Genomic DNA, 24,526 nt, shown 5'->3' with positions numbered 1-24,526 from the left:
AAATGAAGCTATAAGTTGTAAAGATAGTATAGTTTTGAAAAATTAAATCATTTTAATTCTATTGATTTACAACAATCTAAAATTCTATTGTTTTCAAATTTCACGGCACGAGATAGGAAACAAGGTTTATACCAATACAATATGAAAATGGTAGCCATTCTCCGAGAACTTGCTAAGGTTGGTCTTACGAGACCATCTTGACAGCTATTAGCCGCATATTTACATGATGAGTCTGTAGTATGATACGTTAAAGCTTTTTCTTTAATCTAGCAAGCTAGCAGCGATTTTTAAGTAGCTAAGTTGAGATTAAAAACGAGCCACAAAAATTATAGATATCAAAGACCAGCTTCTTTGAGCTATCGAACCTGTAGAGATAAACAAATTTTTTCACGTCTTAATAACCTATATCAAAATATGATCAACTAACTTAAGACTTCTGAGCCAATGTAGCTATGAGAATGATTGATAATTTAACGTTGCCACTCAAAGAAGTAAAACTTTAGTCTAAACTTTGCTAATTTCATGCCAACAAATTTCAAACTCGTTCCAAACTCAGAATATAAGCTTTAATACACTTCTTATTTACTCACAAAGAAAGTTTAGCAACAGAGACCTCATCACTCGAACTATTGATTGATCTGACATTCATATTCAACTTGGCTGCAAAAATTACAGACACAGACTTGTTTTTGTGTAACAATCAATCTATTGATTTGTTTAACTCTTTTTTGCAACCAATATCAACTACCAAACCAAGGTGTTTTTAATTAATTAAACGTAAAGTTAGAGCTTAATTAACCAGACGGGGCTAATGCCTGAGTTCAAACTGAGCAACGATGCTACATTGGGAAGTGAGTGGAAAGCATTGTATTTCACAAACGTTTCGCAATCAGAAATGTGGTGTAGCTGCGACAATTCAATTTCATTCTTCAATTAATTAAGCTTGACTGAAGAGATATAATGATATATTTAAATGATTGATGTCGAGTCCTCATAGTTAATCTTGAAGTTTCATAAAATTATGAAATGTGACGTAACTACTTTAGTTAGTAAGTAGTGTAATTTTCACGATTAAATAATATACAAATAAAGCAATACGAACTGGTAGCATCACTTGATACTATATTACTTAGTTAAGAATATTATTGTCATAGTAAAAAAAAATTCAACGATCAAATAAAATTATTAATTATGGAAATAAAAAATTCCATCAATAAATAGATTAGAAAAACAACAATCAATTCAATCAACTAACAAGTACAATAGATATAATCAAATATATAAACAATTAATCAAAAGTCAATCAATTCTACTGTTTACATTTTGCATTTTCTTTGATATATCACAATACATATACACGTAGGGAAGAACATTTTTTCAAACTAATCAATCAATAACCACAATTATTAATTTGAATTTTTAAACCTCATTTTCAATTCATTTAAATTTGCATTTTTTTTTAATATATCTTAATAATACAATCATATAAAATCTTCACTAGGTTTATATTTTCTATTATAATTGTTCTGGAATCATTATTAATAGAAGAAAATAAATTTTAATCAAACACACACATACAAATATACAAAAAGATCAAAATGGATTTAGATACTGATGTACCAATGGAAGATGTTGAAGATTCAACTTCTTATGAAAGTAATATACCTACAAAATCAAGTAATAAACTAAAAGATACAACAACAACCGCAAACAAAGAATCAAAATCCAATAACTCCTCAACAAAACAATTAAATAATCAATCAATAAATCAATTAGATGAATGGATTGAAAAACTATCAAAATGTGAACCATTAGCAGAATCAGATGTTAAAAAATTATGTGAAATGGCAATAGAAGTTTTACAATTTGAAGAAAATGTTCAACCAGTTCATGTACCAGTAACAATATGTGGAGATGTTCATGGACAATTTCATGATTTAATGGAATTATTTAAAATTGGTGGTCCATGTCCTGATACAAATTATTTATTTATGGGAGATTATGTTGATAGAGGTTATTATTCAGTTGAAACTGTTAGTTATTTAGTTTGTATGAAAGTTAGATATCCAAATAGAATTACTATATTAAGAGGTAATCATGAATCAAGACAAATTACTCAAGTTTATGGATTTTATGATGAATGTTTAAGAAAATATGGTTCAGCAACTGTATGGAAATTATTTACTGATTTATTTGATTATTTTCCAATTACTGCATTAGTTGATAATAAAGTATTTTGTTTACATGGTGGTTTATCACCAATGATTGAAACAATTGATCAAGTAAGAGAATTAAATAGAATTCAAGAAGTTCCTCATGAAGGTCCAATGTGTGATTTATTATGGTCTGATCCTGATGATAGAGGTGGTTGGGGTATATCACCAAGAGGTGCAGGATTTACATTTGGTCAAGATATTTCAGAACAATTTAATCATACAAATGATTTATCATTAATTGCAAGAGCTCATCAATTAGTAATGGAAGGTTTTTCTTGGAGTCATCAAGAAAGTGTTGTTACTATTTTTAGTGCACCAAATTATTGTTATAGATGTGGTAATCAAGCTGCAATAATGGAAGTTGATGAACAACATAATAGACAATTTTTACAATATGATCCATCAGTTAGACCTGGTGAACCAACAGTTACAAGAAAAACTCCAGATTACTTTTTATGATTTAATGATGATGATGGAGATAGTGGTAGTGGTAAGTGTAATTATAATGATCATAATGAATTAAAAGAATTAAATAACGAGATTTTTGAATAAATAAATAATTTTAAAACAAATTTGAGAATCTCTATTGAGTGACTTTGTATAAACCATTTTCTCACTGGCCCTTATATATTTCATTAAGTAACTTTCAATTTCACTTTGAAATGAAATTCTTTGTTGATTAAATATGCAAGAGTTACTGAGAAAATGGTTTATACAAGTGAATACAAGTGAAAACACTTTTTAAAACTCTCATCAATTGTTTCAACATCAATATCCATTATTCTGATAACTGATTCATCCATATTTGTCAAATCAAGAAGTTTTTTTTGAGATTAAGTTATCGTTATATCACCTTTAAAGTACCAGTTGGAGAACTTAATAGTGATATCTAGCAATCTAATAATTGACTAATAACAGTGTGATTGGAAATTTTATTTTTTTTTCACCTTTCAAATAAACATTGTTTAATCATTTTTTGAAAAGTTTCGAAAACTTCTCCATAGTTGAAAGTACTTTAAGCTCCCATATCAAGATATTTTCAAACGAAACTATTCAGAAAGACAAGCGGTATTTTTACAAAAGATGAAAAATACATTCTTGTTAATTAGTGAGATAGTCTATGATGATAAGTAGTTGTTAGTTAAGAGTAGTGTGATTAGATTCAACATTTTTTACAAAGATAAGTACTGCATAAAGGAGAAAAAATATGTTTTGACTAATTGTAGTAGTTGTGCGGCGTAAACCTGCTACACAGAATTTAATTACATCATTACTCCATGATTGATTGTTAAACCCGTCTGATTTTTTAGACTTTGGTAAAAAAATAAATAAGTAGTTTGATCCTCAATTGACCTAGCTCTGCCCATTAATTATCTTTGTAGTTAAATAAGTTCAATCGAACTCAAATTGAGATTCCTACAAAGTCAAATCAATTTCAATAGTTAAGGATTTAAAAGCTACCAAATATTATTGATTATTACCGTTTTACTGCATATAGTAATTAAGTGAAATATTATGAAGGAGATAATAAAATTATTATTATTAGCAGAGAACTCCAATATTTTTCCTTACCGAGGTATTGTTATAGTGAAAGAAAATCGTAAAACCAACTAAAATAACTCCATTTTTATACTAAGCTAGTAAAATATAGTTGATGTTTCAGAATTTTCCATGAAACAAATATAGCCTTGGTGCGAATTGTCTTATGGTCGTTGTGTTAGATGCATCTACTCTACGACGGATAAAATTTGTTTCTCTGAACTAGAGAGGTTGAAACATCATAGTTACCCAACAATCTTGAAAAAGATTTTTGTACTTTCAAGGTGTAACAGAATTGTAAAATTCTCTGTAGAAAAGTTAGTTTCTGATCTATTTTGTTTGATTGTTGTACCTTAATTTGTAAAAACTTATAGTCCGAGCTATCGTAGTTATAAAGTTATAGAGAAGGAGGAGTATATACAATAGACAAAAATCTGAAAAATTATACTTTGTGTTTCTATATTAGAAATCAAGTTTTTAAAAGATACAAAAGTTGAAATATCTTTTGAATTTCAAATGTCAATCAGATCTGTGATAAAACACTGATTGCTATGGTACTTTTGTCAAAAGTCCGCTGTATGATGAAATAGTAATCTACCAAATTGATACCTATCTTAGTATTTAATATTGTATTGTATAATTTTATGTATGATGAATTAATTTCCGTTAGGTTTGATATATCTCTACTCTAAATTTCTTCCCCCACATTTTATAAATTGAACGAAAAATTATTATTAGTCTATTCTGTGTTACTGTTAATATAATATTTCATATGATAATAATACTATTAGTATTAACTTAACTAAGTAATTATTTATATAAATTGAAATCTCTCTCCCTTAATTTTTTTTTCATTCAACTTTTCAATACTTTTCTTTTCATACAACAATTCAATTTCAAAACTAAACCAATATCAAATATGTCAGTCGAAGCAGAAGGATTTCAAGCCTCCCCATTATTAAAACAATTAGCTGATGGTTTACAAGATAAATCAGCTGCTGAAAAAGCTATTAAAGGTGTTAATGCTATTATTATAATAACTTTAAAAAATAAAGAAGGTAAAGAAGAATCTTGGGTTTTAGATTTAAAAAAAGAAGGTACTATTAAAAAAGCTGATGGTCCTCCACCAAAAGGAGATGTTCAATTATTATTAAAAGATGTTGATTTTGTTAAATTAGCTAATGGTAAAGCAAATGGTCAAAAATTATTTATGAATGGTAAATTAAAAGTTAAAGGTAATATGATGAAAGCAACTGCTATTGAATCAGTTTTTAAACAATTAGATCCAAGAGCTAAATTATAAATAAGTTTTCTTATCTTTTATTTAAAGTCTTATAGTTATTTAAAGTAATGAAGTAAATATATAACAAAATTACAATTGAATCTATAAAAGTTTAGGCTCTACTTATGATTATTATTTCCCTTATTATTACATGTTGGAGATGGGCAGATCCTAGAGTCAATGAGATTTCAGGCTTTTTCAATCTTGATAAAGACGAAACACTTTCGATAATTGTTTGACCTTAAATTCAATCTTTGTATTGAAGACAACAATAACGTCAATATCAACAACAATATCATTCATTGATTTCTTCGTCTTCATCCTAAATTCAATTGAAACGTATGACGCTTCTTGTCGAGCAGATCGAACAATTATCAATAGATGGTAGAATTGGTCAAAAGATCATTAGAGGTGGTATAAATGGATTTTACTCTTTGCAATCATAGATTTCAATTGTTGATTTGAACTATAAAGCTTCTTCTAAGGAATTTGTTTCAGCTTCTTCGAATAAACCAACTTCTGATTGGGAGTAACTGTGAAGTCAAGATACATCTATCAATATCGGGTTTAACAAATACATTACACAAAAACACTACCCCTCCATACACTAGTATATCCAATTAGTAATTTGTTAAAATGTAAGTAGGTGAAGTAAGTCTAACTATTTGAGACAATGCTTTTATACCTAACGTAAAATCAAAATTTTGTATGATGTCCAATTGTTAATGAATTGATTGCATTTGGAGGGTTACATGGAAGAAAGTCTAGAATACATTAATTTTTTGCAACTATTTTGCAACAATTTTAAACAAATAAGCTTTAAAAATAATTAACAAAAACATTTAAACTCATCATTTGCGAAAAAATTGCTACTAAATTACATTCAGATATGTTCTCCAAGGTTGTTGGTCTATTCTCAGAATTATTTTCTTGAAACGAAAATTTCAAGCGTTGGATTTCACTTCAATTGCGACACCTTCGATTTCTTCCATCGATTTTTGATTTTGCATAAATCAATAATCAATGTAAGCCTACAAATTCATTATTTGAGTAAAGTCTACTAACAAATAACATTCAATTATGTTATCAGAGGTCATAGGGTTTAAATACATATCTAGCTTACTAAATTTCAAAATTATTATATGTATTTGATGGAACGGTCAATGTAGAATTGGCAATGCCTGCTTTTTTTGTTCATGGATTTTGAATAAATAAAGTAGAATAAACCCTGCACACTCTTTTTTGGCTGAAAGGATGTTAACAAATTACATTCAGTTATCTTTTCAGAGGCTGTTGGGTTATACTCAACATTAATTCACTGAGATTGTGAAATTTTAACATTTTTTCCCTTCTAAATGGACGGTGAACATGAAATTGGTAACACCGTCGTTTTTATATAAATTGATCTTTTTTTTTTGAATTTTGGCAACATTTTCAGGTTAACAATCATGAGCTCAACTGGTCGATGGAAATGAACCCAACTGGTCGATGCAGCTCATAAATTCGAACAGAATCGACTAAGCTGTCTCGCCCTAAGTTTCTCGTTTATACCCCAGAAAATTCAAATTTCTTCTCGTTTTTTTAATCATTCATTTCATTATAATCATACACAAAAAGAATATCTTGTGATAAATATATAAAGTAATCATTCTACCAGCATTAAAATATATTCTCTTAACAACAGTATAAACATAAAGTGTTATGTTTACGACCATAATAAACTTTATTTACACTTCACCTGTCAACATTATATAATATATAAACCTACTACATTTCCATATTCAAAACTTCTCATTCTATCAACTAATATATATGAATGGATTCTGAATTAAAAATAATATCACCAATAAATAGTGCAACAAATGCATTAATTACATCACCGTCTGTAGATACAGTTATACATCAATTATTTGATCAATATATAGAAATACATCCAAAAAATAATCAATATGTATTAAAATCTTCCTCCTCCTCATCATCATCATCGGCAGATAATGAAGAAAATGGAGAAGAAAAATTAAGAATTAAATCATGGTTTAATTTAAGAACTATGCCAATAATTGGTAGATTTTTACCAGAAATTGATGAAAAAACTAAAATTGTAAATGAATTATTAGAATTTCAAAAATCAACAAGAAATTATAAAGATTGGGTTGAATGTTCTTTAAAATTAGATGAATTATTAGGTAATAATACTTGGAAAAGTGATCCACAATCGGATATTTATGATTATAATTTAATTTATAATCATTTAACTTTAATGAAAAATGCAAGATTAAATAATAATTTTAAATTATTATTATATTATATTAGAACAAATTGGGTTAGAAATTTAGGTAATATGGGAGATTCAAATTTATATAGACATTCATATGTTGGAACAAAAAAATTAATAGAAGAATATTTGGTGGAATGTCAATTATCTTTAAATTACTTGGTGGAGAATAATAATGAAGACCCCAAAAATAGATTAAATGATAGATATTTATTAGGAATGTTAATACAAACAAGAAAAAATATTGGTAGAACTGCTTTAGTTTTAAGTGGTGGTAGTACTTTTGGAATTTTTCATATTGGTGTTTTAGCAACTTTATTTGAAGCAAATTTATTACCAAGAATTATAAGTGGATCATCAGCTGGTTCTATTGTTGCAAGTATATTATGTTGTCATACAAATGAAGAAACTATAGAATTATTAAAAACTATAGCTCAAAGAAATTTTAATATTTTTGATATAACTGAAAGAGATTCTAATGAAAATGGTTCAAAAACTGGTTTTAAAAGTATTTTGATGTATTTAGGTCATTTAATTAAATATGGAACTATATTTGATATTGAAGGTTTACAAGAAACAATGATTGGATTTTTAGGTGATTTAACTTTTAGAGAAGCTTATAATAGAACTGGTAAAATTTTAAATATTACAGTATCACCAGCATCATTACATGAACAAACAAGATTATTAAATTATATAACTGCACCAAATTGTTTAATTTGGTCAGCTGTTTGTGCAAGTAGTTCATTACCAGGAGTTTTTCCATCAAGTTCAGTATATGAAAAAAATACAAAAACTAATGAAATTCATGAATGGAATAATGATGAATCAATGAAATTTGTTGATGGTTCAGTAGATAATGATTTACCAATAACAAGATTATCTGAAATGTTTAATGTTGATCATATAATTGCTGTTCAAGTAAATCCTCATGTTGTACCAGTTTTAAAAATATCAGTAAGTAATATTGGAGGTGAAGTTGAAAATGAATTAAGTTATAAATTAAAACACCTACTTAATAATGTTTATGATTTTGTATCAAGTGAAGCAATACATTATTTACAATTAATGAGTGAATTAGATATTTCGAAAAACTTATCAAATAAAATTATTTCAATTTTATCACAAAATTATTCTGGAGATATAACTATTTTACCTGAATATAAAGTAACAGATTTTACAAAATTATTTGAAAATCCAAATCCTGATTTTTTATTAGATTTCATATGTCGTGGTGCAAAAGCTTCATGGCCAAAAATCTCAATAATACATAATCATTGTAGTGTTGAATTTGCATTAGATAAAGCTATAACTATTTTAAGAGGTAGAATTATAACTTCTTCAAATAATAGAATTACTCAATCTGGAGAAGATAGTAGCATCAAGAGAAGTCAACTGTATTATAGACCAAAACAATTTTTAAATACTTTAAACACAACTAATAATGTAACTGTTAATTCACCACCACAAATTGAAAATTCTCATAATACTGCTCCAAATACTCCTATAAAGACATATCAAAAAAGACCTCAAGGTGTACAACGTCATAATACTACTTCAAATACAACTTCATCACATAAACGTGGAAGTAATAGTATTAGATCAAAAAGAAATTCAATGAGTGCAACTGAATCAGAAAGTGTATCTGTAGATTTGAAAAATCATTTAAGTGGTGCAACAACTCCAAAAAAGGGTAACATTCCAAAAGGAATTTCATCAACTGCATTAGCACAAATGAATAATTTTTATGTAGACGAAAAGGGAAGTAGACAAAAGATTAGAAAAACAAGAAGTTCAGGGAATTTTGAAAATAATCTTGGTGGTGGTCACAACAAAAATAATAAAGATTTAATAATAGGATCATCAGAAACTTCAAATTCAAATACAAATTCATCAAAATCAATTTCTAAAAATGATAAAGCTAATTTACCTTCTTCAAGATCAAGATCTCTAAAAAATTCATATATTGGATTAAATAGATTAAATAATAATTATGATCAACAAGATCTTATAACAAAATTAGAAAATATAGAATCAAAAAATAATAAAAAAAAATCAATATTAAAAAATCTGAATTTTAAGGCTAATGGAGATACTAATCAAATTCAATTTTATGATAATTCTGAAGATGATGAAACTGCAGGGAATTTATATTATGATTCAACAGAAGAAGATGAAGAAGAGGAAGAAAAATCAAGTAGTAATGATGATACAAAAAAAGATGATTTAGAAGAACCAAACCTTAAAAATGATGAAGTTACAACAGTTACTTTTGAATCTATAAAAATGGAACCTTGTACTAATAGTTTAGTTGATGATATTAATGAATATCATGGAAATTAATCTATATTTTATTTGCAAACAGCCATAGTTAATTCTAAAATGTTCTCTTTATCTCTCGTATACACTTGGAGTCAAAAAAAAAATAAAAATAAATAAAACTTATTTTACAAGCCTTAACCAAAGTCTAAATCAAATAGACAACTAACCAAAATTTACTCAATCAAGAGTAACTAATCCCCCATCACGTTCTTTACCTATTATCAGCATTGCCATTACCATTAATCAATACTAGGTTGTAATTCTTTTGTGATTTTTTTTTTTTTCAATTTTTTTTTTTTAATTATTCGGTAAAGTCATGAAAAGTCAACAACAAGCTAATCGAACAAATAGTAAGAATGGTCATCGTCGTTCTAGTTCACGTCATAATAGTAGTACTAATGTAGGTACAACCATAGCTTCAACTTCACCACAAACAGATCTCGGGGAGTTAGGTGATGATAGATTAATTTTCTTAATGGCTAAATCAATTGGTAAAACAATTATAGTTACAACTACTGATGGATCAAGATATCAAGGACTTTTAGTTGCTACTGATTTATCTGAATCATCTGCTTTATCAGTTGTTTTGAAAAAGCCTACTTTAGTAAGTAAAATTAATGAAAAAAATAATCTTGATAAATTACCTGAAAATTTAATTATTCAATCAAAAGATTTAATTGATTTTGAAATTACTGTTAGCATAAATGATCCAATTAAACAACACCAAAAGGAATTTAAAACTGATTCTGATATTTCTAAAAAATCATATGAAGAAAGAGATTTAGTCAAGTGGGAACCTGAAGAAGGTGAAGAATTAGAAAAATTATCATTAGAAGATACACTGGGACCATGGGATCAATTTAAAGTTAATCAAGAAAAATTTGGTGTTGAAAGTACTTTTGATGAACATATATATACAACAAGAATTGATAAATCTGCACCTGATTATCATGAAAGAGTTGCAAAAGCAAATAAAATTGCTGATGAAATTGAAAAACAATTTACTAATGATCGTCATATTTTAGAAGAAAGAGGTATACAAGTTGATGATAGTGGTATGGATGAAGAAGATAAATATTCAGGAGTTGATAGAAGAGGTGATGAATTAATGGCTGCTTTAAAATTAAATAATAAACAACAATCAACTCAACCACTCCCAACAGATTCAACAAAATATACAACTCCTCGTCAAAGAGCTGCTCAATATCATAATGATCCTGCAATTATATCAAGTTCTGCAACAACAAAAAAGAAACCTGATTCCATTCCAGCAAAACCAATTATACCAAATGAATCATTTAGATTAAATGCTCAAAGTGAAATTAACTCATTAAGAGAATTTAGTGCAAATTTTAAAATTCCTCATAAAATGCCAAAAGATTTATTACCAATATTATCGAAAGATAAATTAAAACAAGATGAAATTTTAATGAAACAGGAAACTAAAAAGGAAGAAGAGAAAAAGAGTACTCCTGCATCCCCAACAAAAAAACCATCCAAATTCAAATTAAATCCAAATGCAGCTGCTTTTACACCATCTATTAAACCTGCTAATTTAACATCACCACCAAGAAATAATATACCTTTCCAATCACCAAGACCTGGAAATAGTCGACCATATTCTTCAAATGGAAGTATATCATCCCAAAATTCAAATAAAAGACATCATCAAATTACTCCACAAATGTTTTTTGGTGGTTTGCAAAATGTACCAACAAAAGAAAAACAAGATGAAAAAATTAAAATTTTCAGAACTGAATTTAATTTATTCACCACAATCAAGAAAAAATCACCAGACGGTGCAATAGTGATATATGAAAAATCTTATCAAACTCCTCCTACATGGGATTCAACAATTGAAGAACCTTATCAATCAATGTTTCCAAGACCACCCATTTATAAATCCCCTACATTTATACCAAATCCAATAATACCTACTGGTGCTGCACCATTACCATATAATTTTCAAATGGCTCCACAACCTCAATTTCCTCAACCAATGTGGTTTATGCCTCCTCCTCAAAGTTTTAATATGATGCAAAATCCTTATCAAAATAATCAACAGAGGAGATATCAGTAAATAGTAAAAATGTATTGGTAGCGAAAAAATATTTGTAGATTGATTTCTTTAACCAACTTCTTTAGTTATAACCAATGAGTGATATAGCGTTATCAAAGATCGGTGGTCTAATCAAAACTGAAGATGATTTATCTAAAATAGAATTAATACGACAGCAATTTGCTAAAGAAAAATCAGCAATTGATGTAAAATTATCAACTTCAACTCAATTACAAATTGATTCAATAAGAGATAATGTAGCTCAATTAGATAATACAATGAAAAAAATGATTGATATAAAAGGAAGTGTTTCTAAAATAAAACAAATTCATAATGAATCAATAACATCTGTTAAAGATTATGAAATAATTCGGAAGATGACAACAATAAATCAATCACTTAATCAAATTTCAAGTTTATACAATGACATTAAAAATCTCAAACCATTATTAAAAGAATTAAACACTGATATAACAAAAGAATATGAATCAATTAACAATGATTTACTTTATCCATTGCCAAACCTCCTACTCATTCATTATAGATATACTCAAATACGAAATTTTCAAGATTATCTTGAATTTTATACAAAATCATTATCAGATGATTTAAGATCAATTGTTTTAAATATTATATCAAATGTGAAGGACACAATTAAATTATTTGATGAACTACTTAATGAATGTATAATGTCAATTACTGAGACTGCAAGAGATAATAATTACTCATGTTTATATAATGTTATTGGAATTATAATTTGGGAAGATCAACAAGATATAAAATTAGACCTCATGAATGATTTAAGCTTAGCTAAAAGTGATATTAATCAAGATTATAAAAATTTTAGAAGTAAGAAAAGAAACTACAAGAGATTTTTTTTTGAAAAATTTAAAATATCATTAGAATCTCAATTTAATGAATGTATTAATTTTTATTCTAATGATAAAATTGCATTATATGATAATTTACAATGGTTAGAAGAAGAAATTATATTCATTCATCAAATATTAGATCCATTGTTTCCCAAAAATTGGAAAATTGATGAATTTGTTCAAAAAGTTTATTATGATAAGTTACATAATTTTACAATGGAAATGATAAATTTAGAACCTCCAGCTGAAGATATTTTGAGAATATTACTGTATGATAAGAAATTTGAAACTTTCATAAAACAATGTGATGGTAAAACAACTTCTATAATAGGTGAGGATTTAAAAAATTCAGTTCTAGAAGATTATTTAAAATCAATAACCACTAAAATGAAAGAATGGAATGAAAGTCTTATTAAGCAAGAAACTAAATTTTTTACTGAAAGAAATAAAGCTCCGGATGTTTATCCATTTGAACAAACTATTGAAGAAGAAGATAATTTTAATAATATTACTGAAATTGATATTCAAATTCCTGCATTTGTTTTACCTGATTTTAAAACTCCTTTAAATATGTTAAAACAACAAGCAGATGTTGCAGCAGAATCACAATATTCAAAAATCTTGGTTGAAGTTATTGAAAGTTGGTGTCAATGTACAAATATAAGAATGGAAAATTTTAAAATTATAATTGATGAAGAAAATGATAGATATTTTACAATTTTTAATAATGAAAAATTTTTGATCAATCAAAGTAAAGCAAAGAGATTATTTACTAAGAAACCAACAGTTGTTAATGTTGATGAATTAACACCAGAAGAACAAAGAAACATTTCAAGAGAAGGATTGATTGAGTACCTTGTTGCATTAGCAAATTCTCTCGAAATTAGCAACGAAATAGTCAATGACAAATTTAAATCAAATTATCTTGAAAAAGTTCATTCAAATTATCATCAAAGAATTTCCACAGCTTTTGAAAACACCACCGAAACATCAATTGAATTATCTATAAAAATTTCAAATTCAATTTGTAAAATTATTATAAATGATTTATATCCAGAGTTGGGTAAATTATTTAGTAAAAAATGGTTAGAAGATGGTCAAAAACAAACAGGAGAAATTATGATGGCTTCATTAATTTCTGAAACTATTGCTGAATATATGAGAGAAGTAAGATCATATTCAGTTTATACAATTTATAAAGAATTATTTCAACTATTATTAGATAATTTTGTTTGTTCTTATTTAAAAATTGGATTTGAAAATATTTTATATGGAGATGGTAAAAAAATAAATCCAGAAACAACAGGATATAAATCATTTGCATCAAGAATAAGATTAGATGCAGAATTAATTTTTGAAGGATTACAAGATTTATTTACAAAAAAAGATTTAAAATATTTATTTACTTCATTATCTGCTATTGAAAAAATTGGAGATTTATCAACTTGTCCTGATCCAATGCATAATATTCCTGCAATATGGTCTTCTGATATTTTACCTGTTTTCTATGATTGTTCAATTGATTATATAAAAGCAATTGTTTATTGTAGAAAAGATATGGAAAAATCTCAATGGAAAGAATTAGAACCAAAATTAATTGAATTGAAAAAACAATATCATTCTGAAGTTGAATCACCTAATTTTGCTGTACTTACGCTAGATAATTTTGAAATAAATATATAAGCTGATGAGTAGTTTAAATGAAATTTTCTTTTTTAACGTGATTTTAAATGGTATTGGAATTGTTTTGACTTTGTAGTTTCTACCGGAAGCCCAAATATTGTATTAGTCTTTCTAAATCAATTTTAGCCTCCAACTCTTCATTTACTTGTAATATATAGGCTCCTTTTAATCACTATCTGATGAATAATTTAGATTTGATATAAAATTTTTCTTTTTTAATGTGATTTTTGAAGGTATTGGTATGGATTGTTGTTTCGTAGATTCTTTTGGAAGCTTCAATATTTTATTAGTCTTTCTGAATCAATATGCCGTTGAACAGCCTCCTCTTCATTCACTTGTTGTTGTTTTTAACATTGATAATTTTGAAATAAATATACAGTTTAATCACTATCTGATGAGTAGTTTAAATTTGAAATGAAATTTTTCTTTTTTAATGTAATTTTGGATGGTATTGGTATAGATTGTTTTGTTTTCTCAATTTCTTTCGGAAGCTCCAATATTTGATTTTTCTTTCCTGAATCAATTTGCCTTTGAATAGCTTCCAATTCCTCATTCACTTGTTGTTGTTTTTGTTGTTCAATTAATCTCTTTTCAAATTTTTCAATTACATCACCATTTGAATCATCTTGTTCTTTCCAAAATGGATTATTTTTCCTCTTTTTTTGAAGTAATTGATATTTTTGATCTTCTTTTTCTTCTTCTTCTAATCTCTTGAGTAGTTCATCATTTGTTTCTTGTTTTCTTTTTTTCTTTGATGGTTCAAAATTTCGTACAGCTCCATTTTCTGGTGTATAACCAGCTTCAGCCGGATTTGTTTTAAAAGTGATTGTATTATTACATCCAGGACATGTTATATAAAACCGTATAATTTTTATATTTAAATATTTCTCATCAGTTGTTTCTTTTCTTGCATTGAAAGATCTTCTCTCCGCGATATATTCATTACATTTTAAGCATCTCATTGAATATGGAGCCATCATACGAATCTTTATCGTTTGATTCCCATTTTTATTCTTCTTTTGCTTGACTACTTTCGATGGATCATAATCTGGTGGATAGTATTTGTTAATAGCTTTTCTTTCAGACATGAGTTGATGAAGAGATACGCAAAAAAAAAAAAATCAATTGACAAAGATTTATTTGTCCTACAATGCAATTCCCTTTTTAATTATGTATTGATGATAAGGATGTAAAAAATAAGTTACAGATGATTTTGAAATGTATTATACAGTTAATTAATGATCTATTCGGCATTTCTTTTGGCAGCTTTCTTTTGAGCTTTTCTTTGAGTACCAAAGATTTTCTTTTCTCTATTTTTCTTTTGTTTTCTTTGTTGTCTTGAAGCTTTTTCAACTTTTTCAGCTAATCCATATCTAATTAATCTATAAGTTGGTTCAAATCTTTTGGCATCAGCAACTGATTGATAAATTAAACCAAATCCAGTTGATTTTCCACCACCGTATTGAGTTCTGAATCCAAATACTGATACAGCATCTTTTTCAGCTTTATAAATTTCTGATAATTTTTCTCTTAATTCATCTTTTGATACATTAGCTCTACCTGGATGTAAAACGTCAATGACAAATTGTCTTCTTGATAATAATGGGTTGGTGATGACTTTTCTAGTTCTAATGGTAACTGAATCACTCATGTTGTGTTGTGATTTTATGTGGATATGCGGTTGGTGATAAAGTTGATTGACTATGTCTGGTAATATTAATTTAAAATTTCATTTTTTCAAATGTTAGGGAAGTAGCTACCAAAATTGGTAAGTAATGTAAGCGTGCAACTCACGTGTATACTTTATAAATTAGGGTTAAAGAATTCCTATTTTGTGTAATACTATGTACTAATCCATTTATTATTCAGATAAGACCATTTCTTATGTACTTTCCTATTTACTAAAAGATAATTGATTATAAAGTTTATCAATTTTGGATCTATATTTTGCATTGATAACTTCTCCTGGACGTGAATGACATATTTATTAACATTGAACAGAGATTTCTCATTCAAATGTTTTAAAATATTATGATACATTTGATCAAACTTGGAACTACCTATTACTCCATTTTCGAAAGTGAATAAATCCGACTTTTCGAAATATAATCCAATTCTATTAGCTATCAGATCTACTCCTTCAAATTGGTTTATTATGGAACTGATGGGGTCACTTTTGATTAAATCTGCTAACGCGATTTCTTCAAAAGAACTTTCAATCACTGTTATTAAACACTCTTTAATCATATTAACAAATCTGATCTTATTCTGATGAACATCTTCATCAATAATTTCAATCACCTCTGGTTCGTCAGTCAAATCTATTACCATCTTATTTTCAAGCACCACCAAAGAATCTTCAATCCCACTTGTCATTGTTATATCATCCAGTGTTAAACTTAATCTTTTCCTTTCTTCTTTGCGAGCTAACTCCCTTTGACTAAATCCATAAACAATCTCCTTTTGTTCATTAATCTTTTCTCCAGGTTTGAAAATCCATGGTACTTTCAAAACTGATTCTCTAAATTCAACTCTTTCACTCCATAATTTAAATTCCAATTGAGTATCATCAGATTCAAGCCGTAGATTCTCCACTATTAATTTATTATTATGAAAAAACCCATTGATTATAACTAATTTACCATAATTTTCTTGCAATGTTTTGATATTGCTTTCAATTATACAATTATAAGGAATATTTAAAACAAATATCAGTTTTTTACCTGAACAATCATCAATATTTAATTTTGCAAACCCTTTTTCAGGTTGATAAATTTCTCCAACTATTCTTCCAAATATTTCAACTTTACTAATTGGCCAATTATTGATCATAATTATATCACTTAGTTGAAAATATACATGTTTATATATTCTAAATAAATTTACTGAATGTTTTATATCATTTATAAATAATGGTACAATCTTATCATAAGTTAAAGATTCTCCAAAAACTTCTGGCCTATAAAATTGTTTATTCTCATTTTGTAGGACTATATGATTCTGACCTGGGCCCCAATCAGTCATATAATTAGAGTCATTGATGATAAACGCGTTTGGTTACAAAAAAAAAATATTTATTTATCTATTTCCTTTTACTTTTTTTAGCTCTATCATTTTTTGTCTTTTTATAAGACCTCTTCTCTGAATCCTTTTTAACTTCATTTGCTTTCCTCTTTTTTGAATTTACTTTTTTACCATGTTTTGTTAAGTGTTCCATTACTTCATTTTTAAACCATGTTCTTTTTGGTCTTGAATGTATTTCTTTTTCATATTTCATAAGATTTTCTGCTTTATTTAATTGCATTTCAGCTCTGAGGATTTCTTTTGCTTGTTTTTCTTCTTCTAATACTTCTTCTATAGATTTTTCTTTACTGGATATTTTGTTATTTATATTTTCAATTTCATTCCAATCAACTTTTCTAGCTAAACTTTTACCATTAGTGATTGCTGCTTTCACTATAGCTCTATCTTGATTACTTTCACCAACAAATGATATTGATGTACCTTTTCTTCCAGCTCTTGCAGTTCTACCAACTCTATGTAAATATATTTCATAAGTTTTTGGCATGTCAAAATTGATTACATATTCAATCCTTATATCTAACCCTCTAGCTGCTAAGTCTGTACATATTAAAACATTTATATCTTCTTTAAAAGATTTAACATTTGATAATCTTTGATCTTGAGTTAAAGCACCATGTAATTCAGCAACTTTTAATCCTAATAGCCCTAGAATGATTCTAAGCTTATGTGCCATTTCTTTCCTCGACACAAACACAACAATCCTTCCATCTAACTTACTTAACAAAGCAAACAATAATGCTGGTTTTAAATTTTCTCTTTTCCTTATACGTACAAATTGTTGTTCTAATTTTGTTGCAACTGTCTTTGGAGGATCAATCATAACTTTTATTGGTTTATTTAATGATAATTGTACAAGATCTTGTATTTTTGTATTCATTGTTGCAGAAAATAATAAAGTTTGTCTTTTATGTTTTGGAATAAGTGATAATATTTCAGTTAATTCTTCTTGAAATCCTTCTTCCAACATTCTATCTGCTTCATCAATCACCAATACTTGAATATCTTCAACACTAAAACTAGGACTATTTCGTATATGATCAATTAATCTACCAGGTGTTGCAATAACAATATCTGGTCTTGTTTTTAATTGTTGTTCTTGTTGTTTTAAATTTAATCCACCCACAGCTAATCCAAAATTTAAATTATTTACAAATTGACCTAGTTTTCTACCAACATCATAAACTTGAATGGCTAATTCTCTAGTAGGTGTTAATATAATAGCTTTAGTGGATGTTGAATTTTTAAAAATTAAACGTTCTATTAATGGAATTAAATATGCTGCTGTTTTACCACTACCAGTTTGTGCTCCTGCAACTATATCTTTACCTAATAATGCAATAGGTATGGTGGAAGATTGAATTGGTGTTGGAGTATTGAATGATAAACTTTGGAGGCTCTTTAGTATAGGACGAGAAAGTTGTAAATCTTGGAAAGTCTTGGAGGTGGTTTCTTTGGTTGTGGATTCATAAAATTCATCAATAGCCTCTTGATCATCTTCGGAGTCAGATTGATATTTTGTGTTTGCTTCTATGTCTTCTGTCTCTACCTCTGCTTCTTGTTCCTCGTCTTCTTCTTCTTCTTCTTCTTCTTCTTCCCTTTTCTTCTGAATAATCTCATCTAAATCTACATTCTTCACAGGTTCCTCAACCTCCCAATCCTTTATTTCATCTACTTCATCTCCTAATGAAAATTCAAAACTAGGATCTATCTCTTTAATTTCATTCTCCACTTCTGATTCGGATCCACTATATTCCTCCTCACTATCTAATGTAAGTATCAAATCTTCTTTTTTCATCTTTATCGAGATGATGGGTATATAGTTTTATTTAGTAAAAAAATATATTTGTGTTATCAATATCAACCATGATCAACTATATAAAACTATATCAAGATAAAGAATATACAAATCCTAAAAAATTAATAATTCAAATAGTAATACTACAATTGTTTTATTATCTATCAGCCCTTATCATATTTTATATCATATCACTACTAAATGGTTATGAATTTTCAATTGATTGGATTTTCCAATGGCAATTAGTATCATTAGAAAATGCAATGGGATTAACATTATTTGCATTATGGTTATTTGATTCATTAACTTGTGTATTATTTGTAACTATTATTGTTGGTAGATCAAAATTAGCTTGGGATTTTGCATTAACTATTCATATTGTAAATTTAATTATAACTTGGTGTTATGTTGGTAAATTTCCAACAAGTTTATTATGGTGGTTTTTACAAATCTTAAGTGCTTTTTTATTGGTGACTTTAAGTACTTATTCAACAAGATGGAAAGAGTTAAGAACTACATTTTTTAATGAAATGTTGGAAGAACCTATAGAAATGAATGCTATAAATAAATAATTACCTCCTTGGTTCCAATATCAAATCTCCTAATGGGAAATTTGAATGACCTTTACCTAATGCATATACAGTTTTACCTCTTACTAAAGTTTCTAAAACTTTCCCTTTAAATTCCATACCATCATAAGCTGTTAATTTATTTTTAAAATATACTTGTTTATTTTCAATTTTAAATTGGGAATCAGTATCAAATACACAAATATCCGCATCATAACCAATTTTAAATGAACCTTTTCTATGATCTAATCCAACTTGTTTTGCTGTATTTTTAGAACACCATTTATTAATTTCTTCAAGACTTATTGGAGGGTTTAATTTAAGACCTTCTGTATATAATATAGGTAAACCAAATCCAACACTTGATATACCACCCCAAGCTTCAAAGAAATCACCTTTTTCTAAACCTTTTAAATCAGGTGTACATGGAGAATGATCACTTACAACTGTTGTTATTATATCATTTCTTAAAGCTTTCCATAATAATTTTCGGTTGTCGTCTGTTCTTATCGGTGGACAACATTTAAAATGAGTATGACAATTTTCTATTTTTTCAGCACATAAACTTAAGTAATGGAAACATGTTTCTGCGGTGATTGGTAAATTTTTAGCTTTTGCAGCTCTAAGTAATGGAATAGCTTCGTGAGTAGCTAAATGAACAATATGTAATGGTACATTGGGTATCAAAGTAGAACAATTTATTATTTCTGCAATTGCTGTAGTTTCAAAATTATCAGGTCTTGATGCTAAAAAAGAAGCATATGATGTTGGATCTATATTTTTTAAAGTAGCATCCTTTTGTGCAGCCAAAAGCAAAGGAGTACTAACTTTTGTATCATCTTCCCATGGTTCATGTTTATTTACTTTCATGGCATTTTTACCATATGTTGGTTCTGCACCTGCTAGTATAGGAGTATGAGCTAAAGCTCTTGCTTGAGCATCAGTTAAAACTTTTTGATCCATTGATCCTGCATGATTATGAGGTAAATGACAATTTTCATGTTCATGTTTATAATCTCCATGATCATTCTCCAAGAGTTTAACAACTTTTTTAGGAGCTCTATTTATGAATGATGCTGACATTCCTAAATCGAAATTCGTATTCATTAATGCATCTTCAACTGTAACTACTAAATTTTGTTCCTCTTCTTCATCACCGGAGAGTTCAAACTCTACTCTATGTTCTTTAGGTTGCATTTCAGCATGAAACATCAACAATGTCTTTTCATTTTTAACAATCTTCATAGCATCAAGTATTATCTTTGGAGTTATTGCAGGAAATTCTTCAACACCACTTTCAATCATAAATGCTTTAAACCCTCTAACTCCCATTTTAATTAATGGTTTTAAATCTAATAAATTTGTTGGTATTAATCCACCCCAAAATCCAACATCTACCCAACATTGATTTTTAGCAGCATTTATTTTAATATTAAAATTTTGTACAGTGGTTGTTGGTGGTATTGCATTTAATGGCATATCAATTACTGTTGTTACTCCTCCTGAAGCTGCTGCTTTTGTTCCAGTTTCAAATCCTTCCCATTCTGTTCTTCCTGGTTCATTTAAATGTACATGAGCATCAACTAATCCAGGCATAACAACTGCTGGTGAAACATTTCTATAATCTATTGATAAAACATCATATCTTTTTAATATAGGATCTCCCGGTTGTAGAATTTCTTTATATATATCTAGTATTTTACCTGTTTCAATTGAATATATGATAGTTCCTGGTGTTATTTGATCATCTATTAAAACTCTTGTTGAAGATATTGCTCTAGACATGGTGATTTCTTATCTTTTGAGATAAGAAAATTGAAAAAGGAAAAAAATTGAATGTAGAAATTGATAACTTCCCAAAAAACGATCTAAACCCCAGATTCTAGATGTAACGAGATTATTGAATTATTGTAACACTGAGTTTATATTGACTTGAAGATATAAATCGGCCCAACTTTATTGATTTTATAAATTTATTCACCAAATATCGGGAATCACCGATGATTCAGAAATAAGAAATAATACATATTAAGTAACTGAAAACGAAAATGAGCGCGTTTAAAGTTTCAAAATTTTGCAACCTTTGGTCAAGAGCGTTGGGAACGGAATTAAAACATCGGGCCATTTGCAATGTAAATACCATGTTAAATATATCTATGAGTGGTTCTCTGGATATAGATTTTTTTCTCCTTGCTCGCAAAGATCAAATGGAAGATAAAAAATAAACATTACATTATACTGTTACTGCAAAAGGAGTCTTGTTCAATCTCTTAGTCATTTGTGATGAAAAGTCAGGTATATGATGGTCAGACATCGGATGATTCAAATGATTCACTAAACAATTTTGTTTGTCTACCATTGGCCTAATAAAGTTCAGATATTTTCCTAAACTCATCGTCAAGACCACTATGCCACCAATTTTGCAAATTTCAATGACGTAGCGATTTAACATTTGTTACACAATGCATTAACGACCTTTGATTTGACTCAAGAAGCCTTATTTTAGCATTTAAAGTTTTACTCACTAAACGATTTGAACTTGAGATTTATTCTTTTTGCAAAATCTGGGTCCGAAATGACCACTACGCCACGTCAAAAACTCAGATCTGGCGTGGCGTACTTGTTTTTAATTGGTAGCGAGGGTTAAAAGTTTTACTTAATCTTTTGTTCGAATCTTCACATATGAAGGCTCAATTTCTCAATTTAAAGCTTTCTTGGAAAACTAGGAACAACTAAACTCTGTCTATCTATAAATTGAGGCAAATCAAATTTATCGCTTACAAATTTGGGTCAATCAAAGATGTTTATTTGTCAGTTATTCAAATCTTGATATTTTGACCCTACCCAATTAGTTTTAAAAGTACACACTACGGTGAAAAACTTTGTACTGAGCAATAGATTTTTAGTTGTTTGATTTTATCAATGCCATTTTCAATTCCCTGGTTCCAAAGACTCGTATTTGAAGGATGTTTTATTTTTAATATTTTAAAAATTTTTGGCTTCGAGTTCTAAAAAATGCAACATCTAGTTTCATCTCAGAATATTTGGTTAAAGTATTATTTTCAGTAGAATCATTGTCAACATTTATCTCATGATTCAAGTTAAAAAACATCATAGTTATTACTGATACAAACTTATTGAGATATACAGCAACAAATTTAATTGACTTTTTTTTCAGGAATAATTCATAAGCTTGGAGTTTTTCTTCTGACTTGGGTCCATGGTTTGATGAAGTTTTATAATCTTGCAGAAAATTGAATACTGAGAATTTTCATAGTTTCCAGAATTTAGTTTATAGGTTTTCCACTGATAACCTAATTTTTTATTTCTTCTGGTTCGTGACCACTGAATTTTCCAACTTTAAATCCTTTAGTTAATTCTTCTCTTGTTATGAAGACTCTTACCCAGTTCAACCGTTATATTTGAGTTTGAAAAACCAGCACTTTTATAAAACTATTATTAAATATGTAGGCTCAATTGTTGTCCCAAAATTTTGCAACTTCTTAACTTTTGAAACGTCGTTTGCAAACAAGCGCAAATTTGGATTTTTGACGCGCAATTTTCAAAAATAATTTTGATGATTAGAATCTTTCAAATTTCGTTTTTAAAAGTTAGCATTTACTTTATATTATGTCAACCGTTATGAATTTTAATGAACCAAGACTATTATCTAAATAAGAGCAATCTACAAACAAGATATTAACGCATTTTGAGTATACAAGATGTTTCGACCTCATTTTTCACATGCAACTAAAGTTAGAATCTAGCAATGAATTAATAGCCTACCATAATTAACAATCGACAATCTTCCAGTGCTTTTTTGGACTTAATATACGTCAACAAAACTCAATCGGAAATTGTGCATGATCATACGGGCACAAATTGACATTATAAACTCAGACAATTACTTAATCTCAAGTGAAGTCATTTCACCTTCAAAATGCTATTTTACGTCCTAATTTGAACTTGTCATCCACAATAACTAATTATAGGTCTGAAGTGACACTCAGTTTTGATTTAATGGATAAAAATTTGGATTAATAAACAAGGACAACTGGAGATCAAGTTAATAAATATACCATCACTCCAGGATTGCTAATAAGGAATTATTGATTTTCCTCGATACGAAGCAATACAAATTCATGATTCACGCACAAGGCAAATCCAGTATCTAGTGAAGGTTCAAAACTTCAGCGGTATCTCATATTTACTTTTGAAGCAAGCCAAACTCGGTCAAATAAAGACTATGTTTCTTAAAAACAATGAATGACTTTGAGAATTCGTCAGAGTGTGAAAAGATTGGTGATAACTGTTTTTGTATCAAAAATTGGATGTTCAAATAAGCCTGCTCAAACACCAATACCTATGAATATGCATTTAGCTCAACATATCATCTGGCTTTCAAAATCACAAACAGTCCGACTACTTGAGTATTAATTCTTCAATCAAACTAGATTTAGATCTCAAGTTCGGCTGTAAGAATGTCATAGCCGATCAATTTTCAACTAGTTGGGCAATAATTCAAAATCAAGCAAACAAAGGACTACAAGTTGTTGTTACAAGTGATTAAAAGACCTCAAGTCAGCGTGCACACAATGAATTTTGGAATCAAAATCAATACAGAATATTTGCATTCTTAACATTAAGAGCACAACCAATATGTAATCGATATGAACTAGATCATGATCTTTGCTTAAATGATAATGCTTTTAGCCATATTTCAGTTAATAACTTACTCAAAAAATAGATTGTACTTGTTATATCTACGAAAGGAGATTGCTTTGATTACTTCAAAGGGAAAATGATGTATTTCGCAAAGCTACTTATTTT

General features: G+C 28.0%; 10 protein-coding genes across 10 annotated transcripts; 5 read left to right on the top strand and 5 right to left on the bottom strand. All coding sequences in view use genetic code 12, as the record gives it.

Moving 5' to 3' along the window:
* Nucleotides 1-1,598: 1,598 nt before the first annotated feature.
* On the top strand, nucleotides 1,599-2,675 carry PPH21 (phosphoprotein phosphatase 2A catalytic subunit; the record flags this gene model as incomplete). Its single annotated transcript, XM_051760611.1, has 1 exon — nucleotides 1,599-2,675. The coding sequence occupies one exon, from the start codon at nucleotides 1,599-1,601 to the stop codon at nucleotides 2,673-2,675; it is 1,077 nt and encodes a 358-aa protein (XP_051611752.1).
* Nucleotides 2,676-4,674: 1,999 nt separating this feature from the next.
* On the top strand, nucleotides 4,675-5,058 carry KGF55_005583 (uncharacterized protein; the record flags this gene model as incomplete). The annotated part of the gene is made up of 1 exon (XM_051760610.1): nucleotides 4,675-5,058. One exon carries the CDS (start codon nucleotides 4,675-4,677, stop codon nucleotides 5,056-5,058), a length of 384 nt encoding a protein of 127 aa, XP_051611751.1.
* Nucleotides 5,059-6,853: 1,795 nt separating this feature from the next.
* KGF55_005582 (uncharacterized protein) lies at nucleotides 6,854-9,655 on the top strand (the record flags this gene model as incomplete). The annotated part of the gene is made up of 1 exon (XM_051760609.1): nucleotides 6,854-9,655. The coding sequence occupies one exon, from the start codon at nucleotides 6,854-6,856 to the stop codon at nucleotides 9,653-9,655; it is 2,802 nt and encodes a 933-aa protein (XP_051611750.1).
* A 295-nt stretch (nucleotides 9,656-9,950) lies between these two features.
* Nucleotides 9,951-11,714, top strand: KGF55_005581 (uncharacterized protein; the record flags this gene model as incomplete). The annotated part of the gene is made up of 1 exon (XM_051760608.1): nucleotides 9,951-11,714. One exon carries the CDS (start codon nucleotides 9,951-9,953, stop codon nucleotides 11,712-11,714), a length of 1,764 nt encoding a protein of 587 aa, XP_051611749.1.
* Nucleotides 11,715-11,788: 74 nt separating this feature from the next.
* Nucleotides 11,789-14,248, top strand: SEC6 (SNARE-binding exocyst subunit; the record flags this gene model as incomplete). Its single annotated transcript, XM_051760607.1, has 1 exon — nucleotides 11,789-14,248. One exon carries the CDS (start codon nucleotides 11,789-11,791, stop codon nucleotides 14,246-14,248), a length of 2,460 nt encoding a protein of 819 aa, XP_051611748.1.
* A 380-nt stretch (nucleotides 14,249-14,628) lies between these two features.
* Nucleotides 14,629-15,336, bottom strand: KGF55_005579 (mRNA splicing protein; the record flags this gene model as incomplete). Its single annotated transcript, XM_051760606.1, has 1 exon — nucleotides 14,629-15,336. The coding sequence occupies one exon, from the start codon at nucleotides 15,334-15,336 to the stop codon at nucleotides 14,629-14,631; it is 708 nt and encodes a 235-aa protein (XP_051611747.1).
* A 155-nt stretch (nucleotides 15,337-15,491) lies between these two features.
* RPS24 (40S ribosomal protein eS24) lies at nucleotides 15,492-15,899 on the bottom strand (the record flags this gene model as incomplete). The annotated part of the gene is made up of 1 exon (XM_051760605.1): nucleotides 15,492-15,899. One exon carries the CDS (start codon nucleotides 15,897-15,899, stop codon nucleotides 15,492-15,494), a length of 408 nt encoding a protein of 135 aa, XP_051611746.1.
* A 191-nt stretch (nucleotides 15,900-16,090) lies between these two features.
* Nucleotides 16,091-17,272, bottom strand: STN1 (Stn1p; the record flags this gene model as incomplete). Its single annotated transcript, XM_051760604.1, has 1 exon — nucleotides 16,091-17,272. One exon carries the CDS (start codon nucleotides 17,270-17,272, stop codon nucleotides 16,091-16,093), a length of 1,182 nt encoding a protein of 393 aa, XP_051611745.1.
* A 58-nt stretch (nucleotides 17,273-17,330) lies between these two features.
* Nucleotides 17,331-19,127, bottom strand: DRS1 (putative ATP-dependent RNA helicase; the record flags this gene model as incomplete). Its single annotated transcript, XM_051760602.1, has 1 exon — nucleotides 17,331-19,127. The coding sequence occupies one exon, from the start codon at nucleotides 19,125-19,127 to the stop codon at nucleotides 17,331-17,333; it is 1,797 nt and encodes a 598-aa protein (XP_051611744.1).
* Nucleotides 19,128-19,699: 572 nt separating this feature from the next.
* On the bottom strand, nucleotides 19,700-21,481 carry DAL1 (allantoinase; the record flags this gene model as incomplete). Its single annotated transcript, XM_051760601.1, has 1 exon — nucleotides 19,700-21,481. The coding sequence occupies one exon, from the start codon at nucleotides 21,479-21,481 to the stop codon at nucleotides 19,700-19,702; it is 1,782 nt and encodes a 593-aa protein (XP_051611743.1).
* Between the last annotated feature and the right edge of the window lie 3,045 nt (nucleotides 21,482-24,526).

Source organism: Candida pseudojiufengensis, assembly GCF_024610245.1.
Source record: "Candida pseudojiufengensis strain CBS 10847 chromosome Unknown scaffold23, whole genome shotgun sequence".
Lineage (NCBI taxonomy): Eukaryota > Fungi > Ascomycota > Pichiomycetes > Serinales > Debaryomycetaceae > Lodderomyces > Lodderomyces pseudojiufengensis.
This window is presented reverse-complemented; position numbering and strand designations above follow the sequence as displayed.